The 18,598-nt window shown below is 38.1% G+C and overlaps 1 protein-coding gene across 1 annotated transcript in view; it reads left to right on the top strand.

The window, feature by feature from the left end:
• The window catches only part of MORC1 (MORC family CW-type zinc finger 1), a 208,992-nt gene that overhangs the window by 173,706 nt on the left and 16,688 nt on the right, over positions 1-18,598 (top strand). Inside the window, exons 21-23 of the mRNA XM_062180799.1 lie at positions 5,904-5,973; positions 8,470-8,536; positions 10,711-10,866. Of these exons, the coding sequence (XP_062036783.1) occupies positions 5,904-5,973; positions 8,470-8,536; positions 10,711-10,866 (293 nt within the window). The remainder of the gene's footprint in view (positions 1-5,903; positions 5,974-8,469; positions 8,537-10,710; positions 10,867-18,598) is intronic.

Genomic DNA, 18,598 nt, shown 5'->3' with positions numbered 1-18,598 from the left:
TCCGGTCCTGCCTCTGTTTCCAATCCAGTTTCCTATTCATGTCCTCAGCATCGCACTTCCTGCCCCCAGGGATTAGCAGGTGATGGCTCAAGTGCCTGGGATTCTACAACCCACATGGGAAATTCAGATAGAGTTCCAGACTTCTGGGTTTAGCTTGTCACAGCCTAACTGTTGAGGTCATTTGTGGAGTGAACCCGTGGATGGAATAGCTCTATCTGTATCTTTCTCTTTTTCTCTGCAATTCAAATAAAAATGGAAATAAACAAAATGTATACATGCATGCACACATTTAAAACAGAATAGTAAAAATAGACTGTGTTAGCAATTACTAACACTAAGTTAATAGGAAAAAAATCAATATTCACTGCAGGAAAAAGACATCTTGGAATGAGTAGGACTTACACGTGTCTTTAAACGTGGGGAAACTTTTAGGAAAGGGTGAAAGGAGAGAAGGCATTCCAGGTAGATCTATCACATGGGCAAAAGTGTGCAAGCAGGAGTATCTATGGTGTGTATAGGTAAATCTGAAGAGCAATGTTTTTATAACAGAGGATGATTGTTAAGAAATACTAACAGTATATCCTTTGAGGAAAAACTTTGAAGGCCAAATAAGGAGTTTGTACTTGAAATAGAAAAGACCCATGTGAAGATTTTGTTTAAAATAATCAGATTATTAAATGGCTTAGACTGGAAAGAAAAATATAAAAGGCCAAAAAAAAAATATATAGAGCACTCTTGCCTAAGTTGTAGCGTAAGATTAGGAAATTTGGGAGGACAAATAGCACAAGTTGGTAAGGGAGTGTGGAAGACTAATGCAAGTGGTTTTGGGTAGCAAACAGCGAGAAAGATGGTGCTGTAAACAGGAAAAGAGCTGATCAGAAGAATCTAAGTATACAAAGGTAGGAGTGAGGATTTGAAGTTTCAACAGAATATTCAAGTGTGTCATGAGCTCACCTGGAACGAGACTGGAGCCAAGGGTTCCTGATGCTGATGAATCCATAAAATGGAATAGTTTAAATACTTGAAATTTTAATAGTTTCATTGAGGTATTCAGAGTAGAGAGAAAAAGAATAAATTACCTAAGGCGAGTGGAGACATGGAACGCTCTAGAAATTAAGAAAGGAATGAATTTTAAGAGACATATGAGTGTTTATGCTTCTTCAACTAATAAATGGCACCATCATTCAGGGTTACTGAGACCAAAACCTAAATAGCACCTGAAAGAAATCATCTTTCATACTCTACATTCAACTCATGAGTCAATCTTGGTGAACCAGTTTGGTTTGGTTTGGTTTGTTTTTGTTTTTGTTTTTGTTTTTGTTTTTGTTTTTGTTTTTGAAAAACCCATGGTCTGTCTAAAGTTTTTATTTTGGCTTCTTTTTTTAAACCTAAAAACCTTTTATTTAAGGTATACAGGCTTCATGCATTTCTTTTTTTTTTCCATGCATTTCATATATACAAATTTAAGAACACTGTGATTCTTTCCACCCTACTTCACTCCCTCCCATATTCCCACCATTCTTCCTTCCCTCTCCTATTTCCAGTCTTATTTTTACAAACATCTATTTTCAGTTAACTTTATACTCATAAGATTAACCCTACACTAACTAAAGAGTACAGCAAATAGTATGAAAAAAAGTACTGCTCCTCAACAGTCAAGACAAGGGCTATTCAAAATTATCCCATCACAAAGCATCAATTTCACATCTATTGATTATCATTTAGGCACTCTATTGGCATAGATAAGGGAAAATATATGGTATTTGTCTTCTGGGACTGACTTATTTCACTAAGTATAATGGTTTTCAATTGCATCCATTTTGTTGCAAACAACAGGATTTTTTTCTTTTTTTTTTTTTACTGTATAGTTGAATCAGTCTTTACACATAGAGCTTATTTTACTATTTTTGCAGCTACCACTAAGACTACCTTACCAATATGTATTACAAAGACAATAGCAGTAGTCCTCTAAATGATCACACTGTTTCTCTTGTCCACCATGGTCTACAAAACTAAATATTCCATGTAAAATATAGGTCAGATTATACCATTCTCCTGCTTAGAATCTTCAGTGACTTCTACTCACACTTAGAACAGATTTCAGTGTCCTTATTGTGACCTCCCAAGGCCCTAGATAACCTGACTCTATATCTTTTGAGACTTTGACTTCCACTGCTCATCCCTTCTCTCATCCCACTGTAGGCATTCTGATATCCTTGGTTTCTAACACCCTAAGAGATAATAAAAGATAAATATATACTAGGGTATTCTGTATTCTACATCTCAAATCTAGAAACCTGAAATGCTCAAAAATCTAAAACTTTTTGAGCACTGATATGATACCACAAATCTGACAGTTCTGTAAATTTTTGATTAATACATAAAATTATTTGGAATATCATATATACTAATAATATGTAAAATGTAGTATATATACTATATATTTATGTGTATAAGTTATATATGAAATGAATGATTTTCATGTTTTTACTTGAGTCCTAACTCAAGATATCTCATTATATATGTGCACATACTCCAAATCTACAGAAATCTGAAATCTGAAACACTTGTGGTCACAGAATTTTGGATTAGGACTATTTACTCTATATAATATCAGGTGATATAATTACTGTGAAGAAAAATAAGAAAGAGGGAGGAGGGAGGGAGGGAGGGAAGGGGATTGGGAGGGAGGGAAGAGGTAAGAATGGGGAGGAGGGAGAGAGAGAGAGAAAGAGAGAGAGAGAGATGTAAACCTAAGCCTTTTCCTTTAATGTTTATCCCTTTTGTACTATACTGCCCACACCATTTCCACCACCACTGTCAACAGCACATATGTATTTTCATGACTTGCTTTTTTACTTTCTGTGGTCCTGTGAGAATATTAACACGTTATATTCCTAGACATCAAATATTCAGCAGGGGAAGACAAAATAGATAATATCCCTGCCCCCGTGAATCTTCCAGTCTGCTGTGGGTTCAGACAATAGACAAGATTAATAGGTAAAATAGGTAGTATGAATTAATTATTAGTGAAGGGAAGTGGCCTAGAACATAGTGTTAACTATGGAAGAATAAAAACATAAAGTGTCCTTGATAATAAGTGCTCGGGGTGAGAATGCAAGGCAAAGATACAGGAGGAAAGAAATCAGATGAAGCAGTGCCATCTTACACTGAAATTTCCTCACCAAGAATTGAATGAGATGTTTTAAACACCTGCCTGTGATATGTTCTTTTCTCCCCCTCTCTCTAGCTTATTTGTAATTTATTTTTCTTCTTAAATAGATACTTTACAAACTTGTATGTGGCATTATGCTGATTCATTGCATGCATCCCTTGGAGAACTGACAAATCACACCCTGCTCATTGATAACATAATTTTAATTGAAGCGTTTTAAAGCTCATGTTAAGACTTAACTATAATCTCATTACAGTGTGGGAGGTGCTATCAATTTCATGATTTAGATAAAAAATCTTCCAAAAGAGATATCCCCAAACTGCAGAGAATGAAGCACAGTTGAGCCTTAGCTGAAGAACAATTTCATAATGAAATGGTTTAATGTATGGAAGAAAGCTGTGTCACGTGGACCAAAATATACAATGTCATTGAAAGGACAACTCTGTGTCTTGTATCACTTTGAAAAAATTCAGACCCTAAAAGCTACAACTTCAATGGTCTAGAAGGAAACGTCCTGTAATACTTATACAACACTATTTAAACACTATTTAAGGGAAATAGTGTAAGATAAAAACGGCTTATCCAAAAATCATTTAAACCTGCTTGTGCTGTCAATCCAAAGAAGAAAATACAGAAAATAAAAAGAAGTATCTCTTGCAATTGAATTGTTAAAGCTTTGTACAATTTGGGGGTTGCGGGACTTTATCTGATACTAATGGAAACACCTGCAAGGCAGAACTCAAAGCAAAGAACTAAATAATAGAATGCAAAAATAATTAATTTCATGAGACTCTGTTACTAACACAACAAAAGTTCTCTGCTTGGAGCATTCTCTCTCTCTCTTTTTTTTTAATCTTGGATAATTTCATCTCGTCTGATTACGTAAGAAGTTAGCAAAGAAAATCAAGAAATCTTACATAGGATCATCATGGATTATTACAAAATGGTTATAAAAAAGCATTAAGTAGTTCCTTTCATAAATGTATTTTGTGGTCACTATTAAGTAATGTGGAAAATAATCTATCCTGCTTAATAATTAGTCAAAAAATAGTACAAAATTGGAGACACAATATCATATAGACTTTCATTATGTATGCACATCAGAAAACTTTAAATTTTATGAAGTATGAATATTGATTACTTCTTGGAGCATGCACTTACAATATAACATATTTTGAAAAGGACAGAAGTAGCTTACAAGCAGTTTTATTTTCTCATACCCACAAGGCTTTTTTTTTTTCTTTTGATTTGGGTGAAATAGAACATAGCAATGATAGATAGCTTTCACAGTTACTCTGTTGCTAGGCTACATGTGTGCCCATTTAACCTTCTGTCTGATGGAGCACAGTTTCCAAAATGCTATATAAAAATATGCCTTTGTTTCCTGGGAGGGGAAAAAAGTGTTGCCATCCTGTCCGTACCATGTTTGTTTAGCAGGTTATGGGGGCCTGAAAGGTGAAGGATGACATGAGAATGCTTGTAAAAGGTGACAGCCCACCTTACACCGGAGAAAGAGTTGAAGGACATGGTTGTGTTTCAGCATGTTTTCAGGATCAAGCAGCAGACTGGAGCTTTTGCCTTAGACCTTACTTCTCCAATTTTTTTTTTTTTTTTTTTTTTTTTTTTTTTTTTTTTTTTGCTTCCCATCTTCCACCATTTTGCCATTTTACATAATACACCAAGGGAGCATGTGGGGTTCCTTTCCTGAAGGGTAGAAACACACATTCTCTCTCTCTCTCTCTCTCTCTCTTTCCTTCCCTCCCTCCCTCCCTCCCTCCCCCGCTGGGACTTGAACTGGCACCCATATGGGATACCGGTACTGCAGGTAGTGGCTTAACCTGCTATGCCACAGTGCAGTCCCTGCATTCCTTTGTTCTTAATTTGGGTGTTATGAGTGTGGTCAGATGACAAAAAATTCATTTATCTGTATATGTATGTGCATTTTCTGGTATGTATACTGTATTGCAATAAACATTGGGGAGAAAAAAAAGCATGTTCCCACAGTATGAGTTTCTTTTATGTGAGCTTTATAAAATGAGTTTTTCAGGACTCCCAAAGTGACAGCACACCTCCCACTGCCTCCACCCTCTTTGCCCTGACCCCAAGTCCTGTATCTCACATGCACATCCCCTTGCTGCAGGTGCCACCAGCATTCCTGGCTCCTGCATTCCATGCATTAAGGCTCCATAGCCACTTTTATGCAGTGTCCCTAGGATTATGTGGAAGATATGTCCTGTCCTCCAGTACTCCAAGTAAACTCATCCTTCTCTCATTTCTGACCCATCATGCTCTAGGGCCCAGATCCCACCTCCCCAAAGTTCTCATTGCACTGATGTTAACTGCCACTCTTCATCCCCTTGCAACAATCAGCTCCTTCAGGAGACTGGAGGCTCCGTGGTGGTTCCTGGGGAATCCAAGACTTGACTAGTTGGAGACATTGTTATAGCCATGTAAGAATATTGGTTTTTAAAATATCTGTAAAAATATTGATAGAAGTGTAAAAATCCCTTTAAAGGAATGATGGGAGTAAACATGACAGAGATGATGCAGTCAGCCTGGAGATGTATGCACAGCTTGTTCCCTTCTCTGCTTTCATCACACACAGGAACTCTTCCACTGGTAATGTGATCTCTTTCCACTGATGAGGGCACTGCTCTTCAAGGTCTTTGCTCAGCTTGTAATGGGCACTATGTTTTGTACAGTTTTAAAGAAATATCTTGTTTCTCAGGTTTTAAATGAAAGCGACACTGATGTTTCACTGAAGCAAGAAAAAAAGGAACTTCCACTTATAAACGAAGGTAAACAAAAAAGCATTGAAGCTATGTATATTAGCTGTAATATTTGAGGCATTTTTAATATGGTTATGTGACAGCCTGAGGTATGGATCAGAAGTTTGTTATCAATATGGATTTTTTTTTAAGTGTGTTGTTCCAGAAGTGGGAGGAGGAGAGAGAGAGAGAGAGAGGGTGAGTTGCCAACTCATGTGTTTGGACAGGGCAGAAAGATTTTTCCTGAAGGAGAATAGTGCCTCTAACTGCTACTGTGTCTGAAATTCTCGAAGACTGTGTCACTCTCCCAGTTGAATACTGTCTAGAGTTTTACTGAGGGTATCAGGTCTAAAATGTTCAGAATCTCTTTTCAAAATCATAACGACATTTCCCTATGTTAAGCCTATTAATCCCTTTCCCAATTTTTTTTTTTCTGTTCCTCTTAGATTCCTAAGAGTAGTTCAGCAAATGCTCTGATAGGTTCCTTCATGTCCATGGGATATCATATATCTCAGGTGAAAGACTTGAACTAATTTTAAAGCATAAAGTTGCCATCTTAAATTTTTTAAATTTTTTAAGATTTATTTATTTATTTATTTTGAAAGTCAAAGTTACAGAGAGGGAGAGAGGGAGATTGAGGCGGGGAGTAAAGATACCTTTCATCTGCTGCTTTGCTCCCTAGATGGTGGCAATAGCCAGCCCTGGGCCAGGCTGAAGCCTAGAGCCAGGAGCTTCGTCTGATCCCCAGTGTGTGAGGCAGAAGGTCAAGTACTTGGGCCATCTTCTACTGCTTTTCTCAGGCCATTAACAGGATCTGGATCATAAGTGGAGCAGCCGGGACATAAACTTGTGCCCATGTGGGATGTCAGAGTTGCAGGCAGCAGCTTTACCTATTATACCACAAGACCAAACCATGCCATCTTATAATACTCAATTCAGAAATAATTTCCTTAGATGAAGAAGCTGGAAACAAACTGGATGTAAAGTGTTTTGTTTTCCTGGTATCTATTGATTGTTGAGACTTTTATTATTTTTAGAATATCATGATTGTTTTCAATATCATGATTATTATACCTTTCGCCATTGGGCCCAAGCCGCACATCCATTATTTTCATTGTCATTCTCTTATTCTGAAGTAAATTTTAAAGCTATTCTTAGTCTCGTTAGCAAATTTCAGCTAATTTGGCTGCATCATACCCAGTGTTTTTTTTTTTGAGTCAATCCAAGTCATCATTTTTTGGTTCACTTTTGGTGATATGTTCTTCCTGTCTTAGTACTTTATTGCTCAGGTAGCCCGAGCAGCTATTTATCCACAACTCTATGCTTGACTCTATTAATGAAGTCCCTAAGAAATCACACTTTTTTCTTTTTTATCTTAATTAGAATAATTTGTGATGCCACCATCAAGATTTCTTTTGAGCGAGTCTCTTAATTTTAAAACTGATCTTTCACAGACATTTCAAACTATTATTGTGCCCTCAAGTATGGTCCTGTTTGATTTCCAAATTGCAATGGAAAATTGTCAATATAATTTTGATCCTAAAATTAGTATTTAATTTCAAATATTCATCTTGGATTTGCCAGGAACAAATTGTGAAATATTTTTAAATAGCTGTGATTATGGATTAGTGGGCTGTTGGGTTAAAAATTTCATTTGATATTCAAGTCAGTGAGTAAAACCATTGATGCCTGCAGTGTGCTTGGAAAACCTCTGCCCATCCATTCTCTTTTCTATTTTCCTTAAAGCAGTGAGGCATATCCTTAGCCATTTGCCCTAACCTAAAACGTTCCTTGTTGCCACCCTGTTTTACTTGGCCTTCAGTATGTTGAGAAAGACTTACTTAGTGGAAGAAGATATCAGGGCAGTTATAACGAAGAATTCTACAGGTCAGTGGAAGAACACATTGTGACTTATTGCTTATACTGTCCCCACAATACTCAAAAACAATTCATAGGGATCATACAGTTGCTGCTTTACTGTGAACTGAAGACAAATCATTATCTTCTCTGATCCTGTAAGTCTGAGGTTTCTGAGCATGAAAACCAATTTAATGCTCAGGACTCTTCCTGCCCTAGAGTTCTTCTCTCTACTGGAGACGTGTTTTTGATTGGGATCTGTCTGAATGTCTTTGAATCTGAACCCAAAATGGAGACAATAATGTGCTGGAGGGAAGACAGTTGATTGCCCTGGCAAAGGCTGGTGAGAGTGGGCAATCTGAACAATCCTGACCATTCATACATTGGTAATAAATGGCAGCTAAAAAATTACCAAAAGAGGAAAAAAGCACAAGTTATAAAGGCTTTTGGATTAATATATACACTACATACACTTAATTAAAATGTAAAAGATTATTTTTATGTTTAGAATATATTGTAAATTGCCTTAAAATGGGTTCAGTTTTAAAATGAAGGTTTGAGTACAAATCCATATCATACAGGTAGTTATACAGTGAACATTTATTCTGGAGCAAATTATTATGTGAATATTAAAATGTTTGTCTTCATTTTGTCTATGTTCTTTTGAAGAAAAACAAGAGCTGTGTAATGATGCTCCAGAAATAAAAGGAAACTCTTCATTATCTAACCAGCAAAGGTGAGTGTACTGTAATTATACAAATCTCAAGTGAGTGCAGTTATATTGTTGAAAAGTAATTATCAATGTTTAAATACAAGAAGAAAGAAAATAATAGCAACAAGGGCTGTTAAGAATGGAATGAAATTTTACAGCAGAGACAAAACACTAGAAATGCACCTTTTCTGTGAACATTTTCCTTTCCTTTGTGAGAATTTCTGAACAGTGAAATGGAGCAGGATTAACTTCCTACCCACAGCAAGTGACCAATTCAAATGACTTTAATGTCATCAATGAACTAAAGATGTCACACATAAAGTATCACTGTGAAATCATGACCAATTTTTTTTTCTGTGAGTCTCATAATTGTCAGACATACATGTAAAGTAATCATTTCTTGCAGTAATTTTCTTGACATAAGAATTTTGCCACTTTTAAAATAAAATCAGCTCAGTATTTTGGCTATTCAATAGACTCAACAAAATGTTTTCAAGGGAACAACCTCTTGTCCTCTACTACAAAGCTATCTAAACTGCTTCCTCTGTGACCCTGGTATCCAGAACAGCACTCAGTGATGTTTGTTGATTGAAGAAATGATGTGATTTCCCCCCCAGTGCTATTACTGCTCATGACCAGTATTTTAACCTAGAATTATGTATTAAAATTGCAGTTAAATGTTAAGATCCATATAAAAACTTAAAACACATATATGTATGTATATTATTTCATATATTGCTTTCAGGTCTTTGTGAAATTCTGAGGTTTCTTTTTAATCACTGTTAACTCATAAATACAATATGAATGTTAGAACTGTGATCCAACTAAAACAAATACATCAAATACATTGCTAATGGCAGTAATGACAAGGATAATCATTACAATAATTATTACTCATTGTATACTGAGTGCCTAATAAACATTGAACTAAATTCTTTGTATATCTTGTTCAGTTCAATTAGTACAGTTGCTTGAGGTATGTCCTATTATTATTTGACATTAGAGAGAAGAAGAATAGAGGTTCAGAGAGGAATCCCCTGTGCTCTGAGGATTTGCATGTTCCCTCCACTCCCAGTACTAGCATGAATTTCCAGCATCTCTAAATGGTTAAAAGGAAGGACCTAGTAAAATTTCAGCATAAAGGCATAAATGAGGTTATAATTAATGGGCATTCAGATATAATGTAAGTATTCTTTAACAGACAATTAAGCACTAGTTTATATAATGTTCTTAATCTTTAAAAATCAGCCAGAGTTTGTATGATTAATGCCAAAGAACTGTTGACAGTAGAAGTAGATTTCATTTGATACAAACTATTATCCAGTTTTAAAGGGCCCTCACAGTACAAATATGAAAACTCTCTCTAGTGGTGATCTTGCTTATGGGTGTCAGCATGAAAGGATTGCAAGAATGTCCTTATTATTTGACCAGTAAAGCTCTCCATGATCTGATCCCCACCTACCTACCAACTTGGTCTCCCATTTTATACCACTTCCAATCCCCTTGTACATTTTGTTCCCGCAATACTGAAAGCTTTGCATTCTTACTGAGAGTCATTTCCATGATGCAATCAGTCACCCTTTTAACCCTTGTATCAGATCCGCCTTGCTCCCATGCATGAAAACATCCAATGAAAGGGCCCAGTGCATTGAAGGACTCTAGTTTTCTCTCTATGGCCATCTGTGATCCATCCACCTGACTTCTATCACCCTTTCCTTCCCATTTACCCTGCCCCAACAGCTCTGAATATCTCACTCTGCTTTGAACAGCCCTTGTTCTTTCTACCCCAGGATCATCACACTTGTTCTTCCTCCAGGTGTTGACTGAATATTTCAACTGACTCCATCCCTTTTTTATTTGCGAACATTTCTCCTAGACTAAAATAGAACATTAGTTTAAAAATTTCTTTCAGCAAATAAGGGGAAAATGGTACATGACTACTGTTAAGAATAAATTGTCACCCATTGTATTTAATTGTGGCTATTCAAAAACTTTGGAGCAATACATGACAGTAATAAATAGCAATTCTTCTAATTAAGAATTGATTTTATATAACTACATATGTGGGAATTTTTCAGCGTTGTGTTTATGTCCTTATTTTTTGTGCATTACTGTTTAATTTGTTTTATGAGTATATTAATGTTTCTGAACTTACTGGTATCTAATGTGGCTCCTGCTTTTAAAATTATAACTCTTAGCTTGCTCAGTGTACCAGTGGAAGACTTCAGTCCAAGTTCTGGACACAAAGCCAAAGTTTCTGTGAGTGATGGTTGCAAAACCATTTCTTCGCTGACAGTGTCTTCTCAAAGCACATCTATCAAAGAAACAGTGAGAAAACTGATGTCTAATTTGAGGTAAAGATATATATTAATGTGCTTCCACGTGCTTTATTGACCTTTAAGCAGTAACAACTGACTAAATAGCAATGTTATTAAGTCAATTCAGTGGCGTGACTTTGTGCTTTGCTTTCTAGCTGTGCTGTTTTAGCTATGCCATGGAGTAAAGGTCCCTTGAAATAGAACTGTAGTTACCAACTGCTGACTCTTGTGTGGCTGGCAATATGGTGGACGGTGGTCCTTTTGTGGATGTACTAGAGAATTCTTATTGAATTTTCCTTTTGTTTTTCCTTTTTAAGACTTTCCTGGTATTTGCATGGCCTTTTCAAAAGTCTTTTTTTGTAGTTGCAGATACTGAACTTCTTGAAGGAAACAGAGTTTTCCTTTTTGCCGGTGGAGGTTAACATTTTAGACCTTGGTTATTTGAAGAATTTTAAAACCTAGTTCTCCCAGTTCTCAGGTTACCTCAGGGAAGAGGTGAAGTCCAGGATTCAGGCCTTTTCCAAACAGGGTCCAGTCAGAGGAGAGCCCTTTACCAGTGAAAGAATTCTGTATCCAGGGTGTTTCAAAGTGGGCATCATGTAGGAAGGTAAAAGTGGAAAGCAACCATGTCACCACCTAATTGTGTACCTCCTTGACTTTGTGGAGGCTCACAGACTTTGGTTGGGTTTTGAAGAGTCTGTGGGGTAAGAGTCTGAGCCAAGGAGAGCACAACTCAGGCCCTAACTGGGATGATTCTTTCCCTCAGGACAGTAGCCTTGAAGTTCCCACCAGTGACTGACAGGAATCTTCCAGAAGATGAGAGTGAGCTCTCCAAGAGTAGAGTCAGGAAGGAGGACGGGGAAAGATGGCGGTGGCCATGTGTATAAAAGACCACAGCCTCTACTCAGGCACCAAGCTCTGGTCCGGAAGGGAGACTGCTCTCTACTGTAGACATGAGCTTCAACTTGCAGCTGTCCTGGAGTTACCAGAAGTCTGTGCAGCAGCATCCAGGGATGCAGGGCTACACTGCCATCGGCGTGAAGGCCCTACTTGCTGTTCTTTAGGACTCATGCCTAACTTCAGTTCTTCCCCAGGAGAGAGGAATCATTCAGTTATAGTCTCATGAAGGTAGATTGACGTTAATGTTGCATCAGGACCCATTTTCATAAATGACACTAGGAATTTAGAGACAAGTTGATTATGTGGCACTGAAACCAGAGGGTTGCATTCCTGAACATCAAATTCTGACCCACCAAATCTGCCTTCATGCTTTGGTTGGCAAGCTTACTCTAGCCTGGCAATGCGACAAACTGGGCCATACTTCAATGTTACACAACTCTTTGGACATTAGGAGGTTGAAAAAGTTCACTTATCCAATAATCTGGATGGATGTGTATCATACTGTCTGCGGGATATAATATAGCCCCAAAATATGGGTTTCTCCAACTAGTTTCTTACCCTGTGTTAATGTTTTTCTCTAGAAGTAATATTTAAGCTCTTCAGCTCTTAAGTTGGGTAGCCACAAATTTGAATTTTGTTTTATTATTTACTGGTTCTAAGATTCAGGGGCTTGAGGCAGGGAAAAGTGAGAGGGTTATCTTCTTAGAATTGTACCTGTGAAATGCATGAAATCTATTCTTTTTATATTAATAAAAATTAAAAAGGAAAAAGCTGGTCACCAAAGTATGGTTGTATACAATAAATTATGTATGAATGCATCCCTATATATCTGAGTAAATGTGTGAATATCATTAAAGTATATGAATATAATCACATATCCAGTGATTGGAACATTGCTACAGGTCAACAGTTTCTTCTTGATTTAATATAGCTATCATTTTTGAAACTTTATTATATTTTTGAAATTTATTCAGGTTTTTTTTTTTAAGATTATTGATTTACATTGAAAGAGTTACAAAGAAAAGAGAGAGAGAGAAAGTGAGAAAGAGAGAGAGACAGAGAGAGGTGCTCTATACACTGGTTCACTCCCTAGAGGGCTGCAAGGGCCAGTGCTGAAGTCAGGAGCCAAGAGTTTCATCTGGGTCTCCCACATGGGTGCCAATGACCCAAACACTATGGCCATCTTCATTGCTTTTCTCAGGCCATTAACAAGGAGCTGAATCAGAAGTGGAGAAGCCGGAACACGAACTGGCACCCATGTGGGATACCAGCATCACAGGCCGTGGTTTTACCAGCTATGCCATGATGCTAGCTGCACTCAAGTATTTTTTGTGAACTTGTTTTTTACGATTGATGTATTTGAAAGGAAGAGATATAGATAAAGAGAGGGAGGGAGGGAGGTAAAGAGAGAGAGAGAGATCTTCCATACGTTGTTTTCCTCCCCAAATGGCAGTAACAGCTGGGGATGGGCCAGGCCAAAGTTAGAAGCCAGGATCTTCTTCCAGGTCTCCACATGGGTGGCAGGGGCCCATGGACCTGGGCCATCTTCCACTGCCTCCCCAGGCACAATTGCAGGGAGCTGGATGGGAAGTGGAGCAGCCAGGACTTGAACTCAAGGCCATATGGGATGCCAGTACTGCAGGCAGCTGTTTAACCATCTATGCTGCAGTGCCAGCCCTATATTTTTATAAACTTATTCCTTATTCCCATAAACTTATGAGACCGATATTGTTTTTATATATTGTTAATGAATAAGGAAACTGTAGCTTATAGATCCTTAATCAACATATTTAAAGTTGTGTGGATAATTATGCAGCGACTAAGAAAGGAATGGAGTTTAAGCCCAGACCTCCCTGCTTTGGCCTGCCATGCTCCAAGTCACCATTTTATATGTATACACATTTCCCTCCTCTGCACAATGTGTGACCCGGAGAGACCCATCGGAGTGTGTCACCGCAGTTTGTGCGGATGCTTAGCTTTCTTTCACAGTTAGATAAGCTTTGTTTTTCTGATTTACAATTTTCCTTATTTTTTACTTGGCTAAATTTTGTTCTTTGCCCAAGTGTAGCATTTCTCTGTATTTAATGAGTAATATGTGATCAAAAAGGAAATAATCTGATTGAGTGTTCTAAGACCTTAAAGTGTATCCACTTATTTCATTAGTCATAATAGAACATTAAAATTTTCCAAAGCCCATCCCTGGTAGACCCTGTAGTGCTTAGAATCATCATGCTCTTATCAACTGAGCACTTTGAAAGCTGAATGTGTTCATCTATCAGCTCTATTCTGTACTAACTTAAATTTTATGTGGTGATTGTTTTATTAAAAAAATCTGTGATAAAAAAGTTGTACACAATATAAAACTTCTAACTGGAACAAAAAGAGCTCTTCATTTGACCAAATTTCTCTCTGCCTTCAGCAACATGCAGTATGTTTTCTCCCATTTCACCCATGAAAACAGATTTCTTGTTTTCTTTGTTAGGTGTCTTTAATTTTGGTTTGTTTTTAGGCTGTAGTACTTTATATCTGACTCACATGTTATTCCTTGAGTTAACTAGACTTCAAACTCCTCATGACTTACAGACTGGCTGGTTACATATGGTGCTTTGGGTACAATGCTCCTTCTACTCTCTATATTTCTTATTTGTCACATGACAAGCATACATGAAAAAGTGCTATCTTAGGCCGGCGCTGCAGCTCACTAGGCTAATCCTTTGCCTTGCGGCACCGGCACACTGGGTTCTAGTCCCGGTCGGGGCACCGGATTCTGTCCCGGTTGCCCCTCTTTCAGGCCAGCTCTCTGCTGTGGCCAGGGAGTGCAGTGGAGGATGGCCCAAGTCCTTGGGCCCTGCATCCCATGGGAGACCAGGATAAGCACCTGGCTCCTGCCATCGGATCAGCGCGGTGCGCCGGCTGCAGCTGCCATTGGAGGGTGAACCAACGGCAAAAGGAAGACCTTTCTGTCTCTCTCTCTCACTGTCCACTCTGCCTGTCAAAAAATAAAAAAATAATAATGAAAAAAAGAAAAAGTGCTATCTTATAGACTATTCACTCTACTTGGTTCTCTTTGGACCTGCATCCTCCTCATCCATTTCTACACTGCCAAAATTGGGTCAGCCATCTCTGATTAATGCATACTGAATAAATTAATTAGAAATGTCCATTTCTATTACCTGTTATGCTCAGTATAACATTTATGTATATTAGTTTTTGCAGTCTTCAAATAGAATAATTTTGAAAGCATATTGGATTATTACATATTAAATAAAATAGTAATAGATTGAGTTTCTTATGCCATATCTAACATATACTCATACATATTCAAGCACTACTTTCAAATTTTATAAACATTTTAATTTATTTTCATTTTATTAGAAAGGAAGAGAGAGTCTGTTTATTAGTTCCGTAATTGCCCCAGCAGCCAAGTCTAGGTCAGGCTGAAGCCAAGAACCAAGAAATCCATCCAAGTTCCCCTGTTAGTGCCAGGAGCTCAAGTGCTTGAGCCACTGCCTTCTGCCTCCCAGTGTGTACATTACTGGGAAACTGGATCAGAAGCAGAACCAGTACTCAAACCAGGCACTCTGTGATGGGGAGAGGGTATCCCAAAAAGTCAAAAACCATTAAAGCAAATGTTCACCCCAAAAGATCATTTTTAATTGCATCGAAAGAGATATGTAAAAAACAGTGGATAGTATTGCCAAACATTTAAACATTTTCAAGTAATAGGGTAAACTTCAGTTGTGTTAAGCTAGAGCTAAATAAGGTGAAGCAGGATCCGGGGTATTCAGTTTTGTGGCCCTAAACATTGCTTTAATGCCAAATTTCAAACCACTTTGAATAACAATAATGGTAATGATAGCAGTATGTATTTGTTATACACTATGTACCATTACTATTACTAGGGCCTTTTCATGTGTTATCACACTGAAGCTTTATTATAATCCTATAAATTGATACTTTTACTGTCCCCATTCTACAGATGGAGACAAGAAAATGCTATGTATAAAGTTCAAGCAACTTACCCAGCATTATATAATACTTAAATACAGTCTGGCAGTCCTGACATTCTGATCTCACAGTCCTTGCTCTTAACTGCTAAATTGTAATGGCTTGCTTCAGGTCATTAATGTGTTGTAACATGTGATAAAAAAGCAGACTTCACTTATTTCAGTTCTATAGAAGCACACACTTGCTTTATGTTCTCTTAAATCTTATTTAATTTTTAAAATTAATTTATTTTTATAAAGATTTATTTATTTATTTGAAAGGCCAAGTTACAGAGAAAGAGGGAGAGACAGAGAGAGAGCAAGAGGTCTTCCATCTGCTGGTTAATTATCCAAATAGCCACACGGCCAAGAGTGGGCCAGGCTGAAGCCAGGAGCATCTCATGCATGCAGGGGCCCAAGCACATGGCCATTTTCTGTTGCTTTCCCAGGCACATAAGCAGGGAGCTGAATCAGAAGTGAGGCAGCCAGGATATGAACTACAGCCATTTGGGGGTGCCAGCATTGCAGGTGACAGCTTAATCCGCTATGTCTCAGTTTTTTATAGATTCATTTCTATAAAAAGATTCAATTATTTGTTTGGAAGGGGAGTTAAGAAGGGGCAGAGAGAGAGAGAGAGAGAGAAAGAAGAGAGGGAGAGAGATTGATTTCCCATATGTTTATTCACAAGGCAATTGTTCACAATAGCCTAGGTTGGCCAGGCTGAGGCCAAGAGTCCAGAATTCTGTCTAGGATTCTCACTTGGTTTGCAGGAACCCAATAATTGAGTCATCATTTGTTCCCAGAATGTGCCTTAGCAGGCCAGTGGTTAGGAAGTGGCTGAGGTTTGAAGCTGGGACTTGAACCAGCACTCTGGTGTGGGGTCCAGTTGTCCCAAGCACCAGCTTAAATATGTTGTGCCACAACAGCTGCTCCCTCTTAAACTTTAAAAATACCAAAAAGAAGTTTCAAAGAAAGCCACTTTAGTTTCCTAGTTTAGGAAAATAGAGCCATACTATTTCTACTTCACCTTAATTTTCACTAGATTGAAGAAGAGTTTTAGTCAACCTCAAGTAGATGCCTTTTTCTCTTTGGTGAGACTAAGCCAATTAAGTAGGCTATTGTTTAAATTGTATTGAGAACTCAGATTCAAATCCCAGCTGTAGCTTCTGACCACAGCTTCCGGCCAAACCCTGGTGATACCAACCTAAGGTTCTTTGCTTCTCTTATGATAGAAGTTAACAAGAGACCAGTGTGCAACCCAGACAAGGTTTAATGGGGGCTTATGCTCAAGTGTAGGAGAGACAGTATGGTTCTGCTGATTGGCTTAGGGAGAGGAGCGAGGGGCCGGGCAAGGGTTTTTAATCTGCTGGGGAAGTGTGGTAGTTCCCATTTGGCACAGGGCACTTTAAGGTGCACCCACCTTGCTGTTCTGCACAGGCAGTTTCTTATTCTGCTGACAACGTGCTCAAAATGGCAATGTTGCTCACTACCACCTCCCTAGGAAGGCTGAATATCACGCATATTTTGCTATCCTGGACATGTACACAGGCTGGGGAAGTCATTAATGGAATATTGGAGGGCTCTTACAGTTAAGGTGTGAGCACTTATACTTTAGATTGGTTTGGCGCTGTGTGGTTGCATAGTCAGATTAGGAGATAGCTACATGTCAGGTAAGGAGGGGCTTGACTTAATGAGTCCTGTTTCTCTCCCATATCACTGGAGAGAAGTAATGTCAGATGTCAGAAGTGATGTCAGAAATGATGGCTCAAGTAATTGGGTTTCTGCCACTCACATGGAAGACCTGGATTGTATTCAGGCTCCTTGCTTCAGCCCTGGCCCAGTCCCAATCATTGTGAGCATTTAGAGTACAAACCAGTAAATCGGAGCTCGCTCGCTCTCTCCCTGCATGTTTCTCTGCCTTGCAAATAAATCAGTTCTAGAAAATGTTTTCAATTATAACCTGCAGATGTGAATATGGGTTCTGTAAGCAGTCATCTGATATGTTCATCATAGCTAAGGTCAAGGATCTGATCTCAACGATACTTCATCTTAAATTCTTAAGATGAGAGATAATGTTAAAGTCAAATTCCGAATTTTGTTGTCGTACCTTGGAGGAAAATTGTGAGTAAATACATCAAGGAAGAGGCTGTTCCTACAAGGGACAAGAGTCCCATTGAAATGATAGCACTTGGTTCTGGAGCCCCACCCCCCGAAATACATGGCATTTGCTTAACTCACAGGTAGCAGTGAATGAATACTGATTAATTCCAATAGTCTTGTGCTGTGTGCCTCTTGGCCCACCTCCTTTGAAGGGTCTTTCAAAGATTAAAGAATCACTGTGTCTCCTAAAGTAAACCTGCAGTTTAACAGCAAGGTTTGGTAAGATACACCATTGAAGAAAGGAACTCAAGACAACAGCAAAAATTGTACCGTTCTTAAACATCTACAGTCAGATTGTATGTGATGTTAGTATCTGAGAGTTTTTGCTTAAGTAGTATCTAATAGTTTTCCTGAATTAGTTTTACAGAAAAATATATGTATGTTTCTATTTAGGAGATGGAAGTTGTCCAGCACTTTGTCTTCTCTGGTCAGTCTTGTTGGATTGTATCCCCATGGGAAATGCTAGTTAGCAACAACTCTAGACAGAAGAGATTTAAAGGCTGTAATACGCTGGAGTGGCCTGGAGGGAGATAGAAAAAGGAGAATACAAGGACCCAACTGGCCTGATGGTGAAGGTGTTCTTAAAGGTCAGGAAACCAAGAAGGCTCAAAAGAGGAGTAACTGCTCAATCAGAGCTTCCGCAGATTATATGAAGTTATGTACTTAAAACATACAGCAGAGCTTAGCACATTTTGGAAACTTCATGAATAGGAAGCTCTGAT

The sequence above is a fragment of the Lepus europaeus genome, chromosome 2 (genome assembly GCF_033115175.1).
Source record: "Lepus europaeus isolate LE1 chromosome 2, mLepTim1.pri, whole genome shotgun sequence".
NCBI lineage: Eukaryota > Metazoa > Chordata > Mammalia > Lagomorpha > Leporidae > Lepus > Lepus europaeus.
This window is presented reverse-complemented; position numbering and strand designations above follow the sequence as displayed.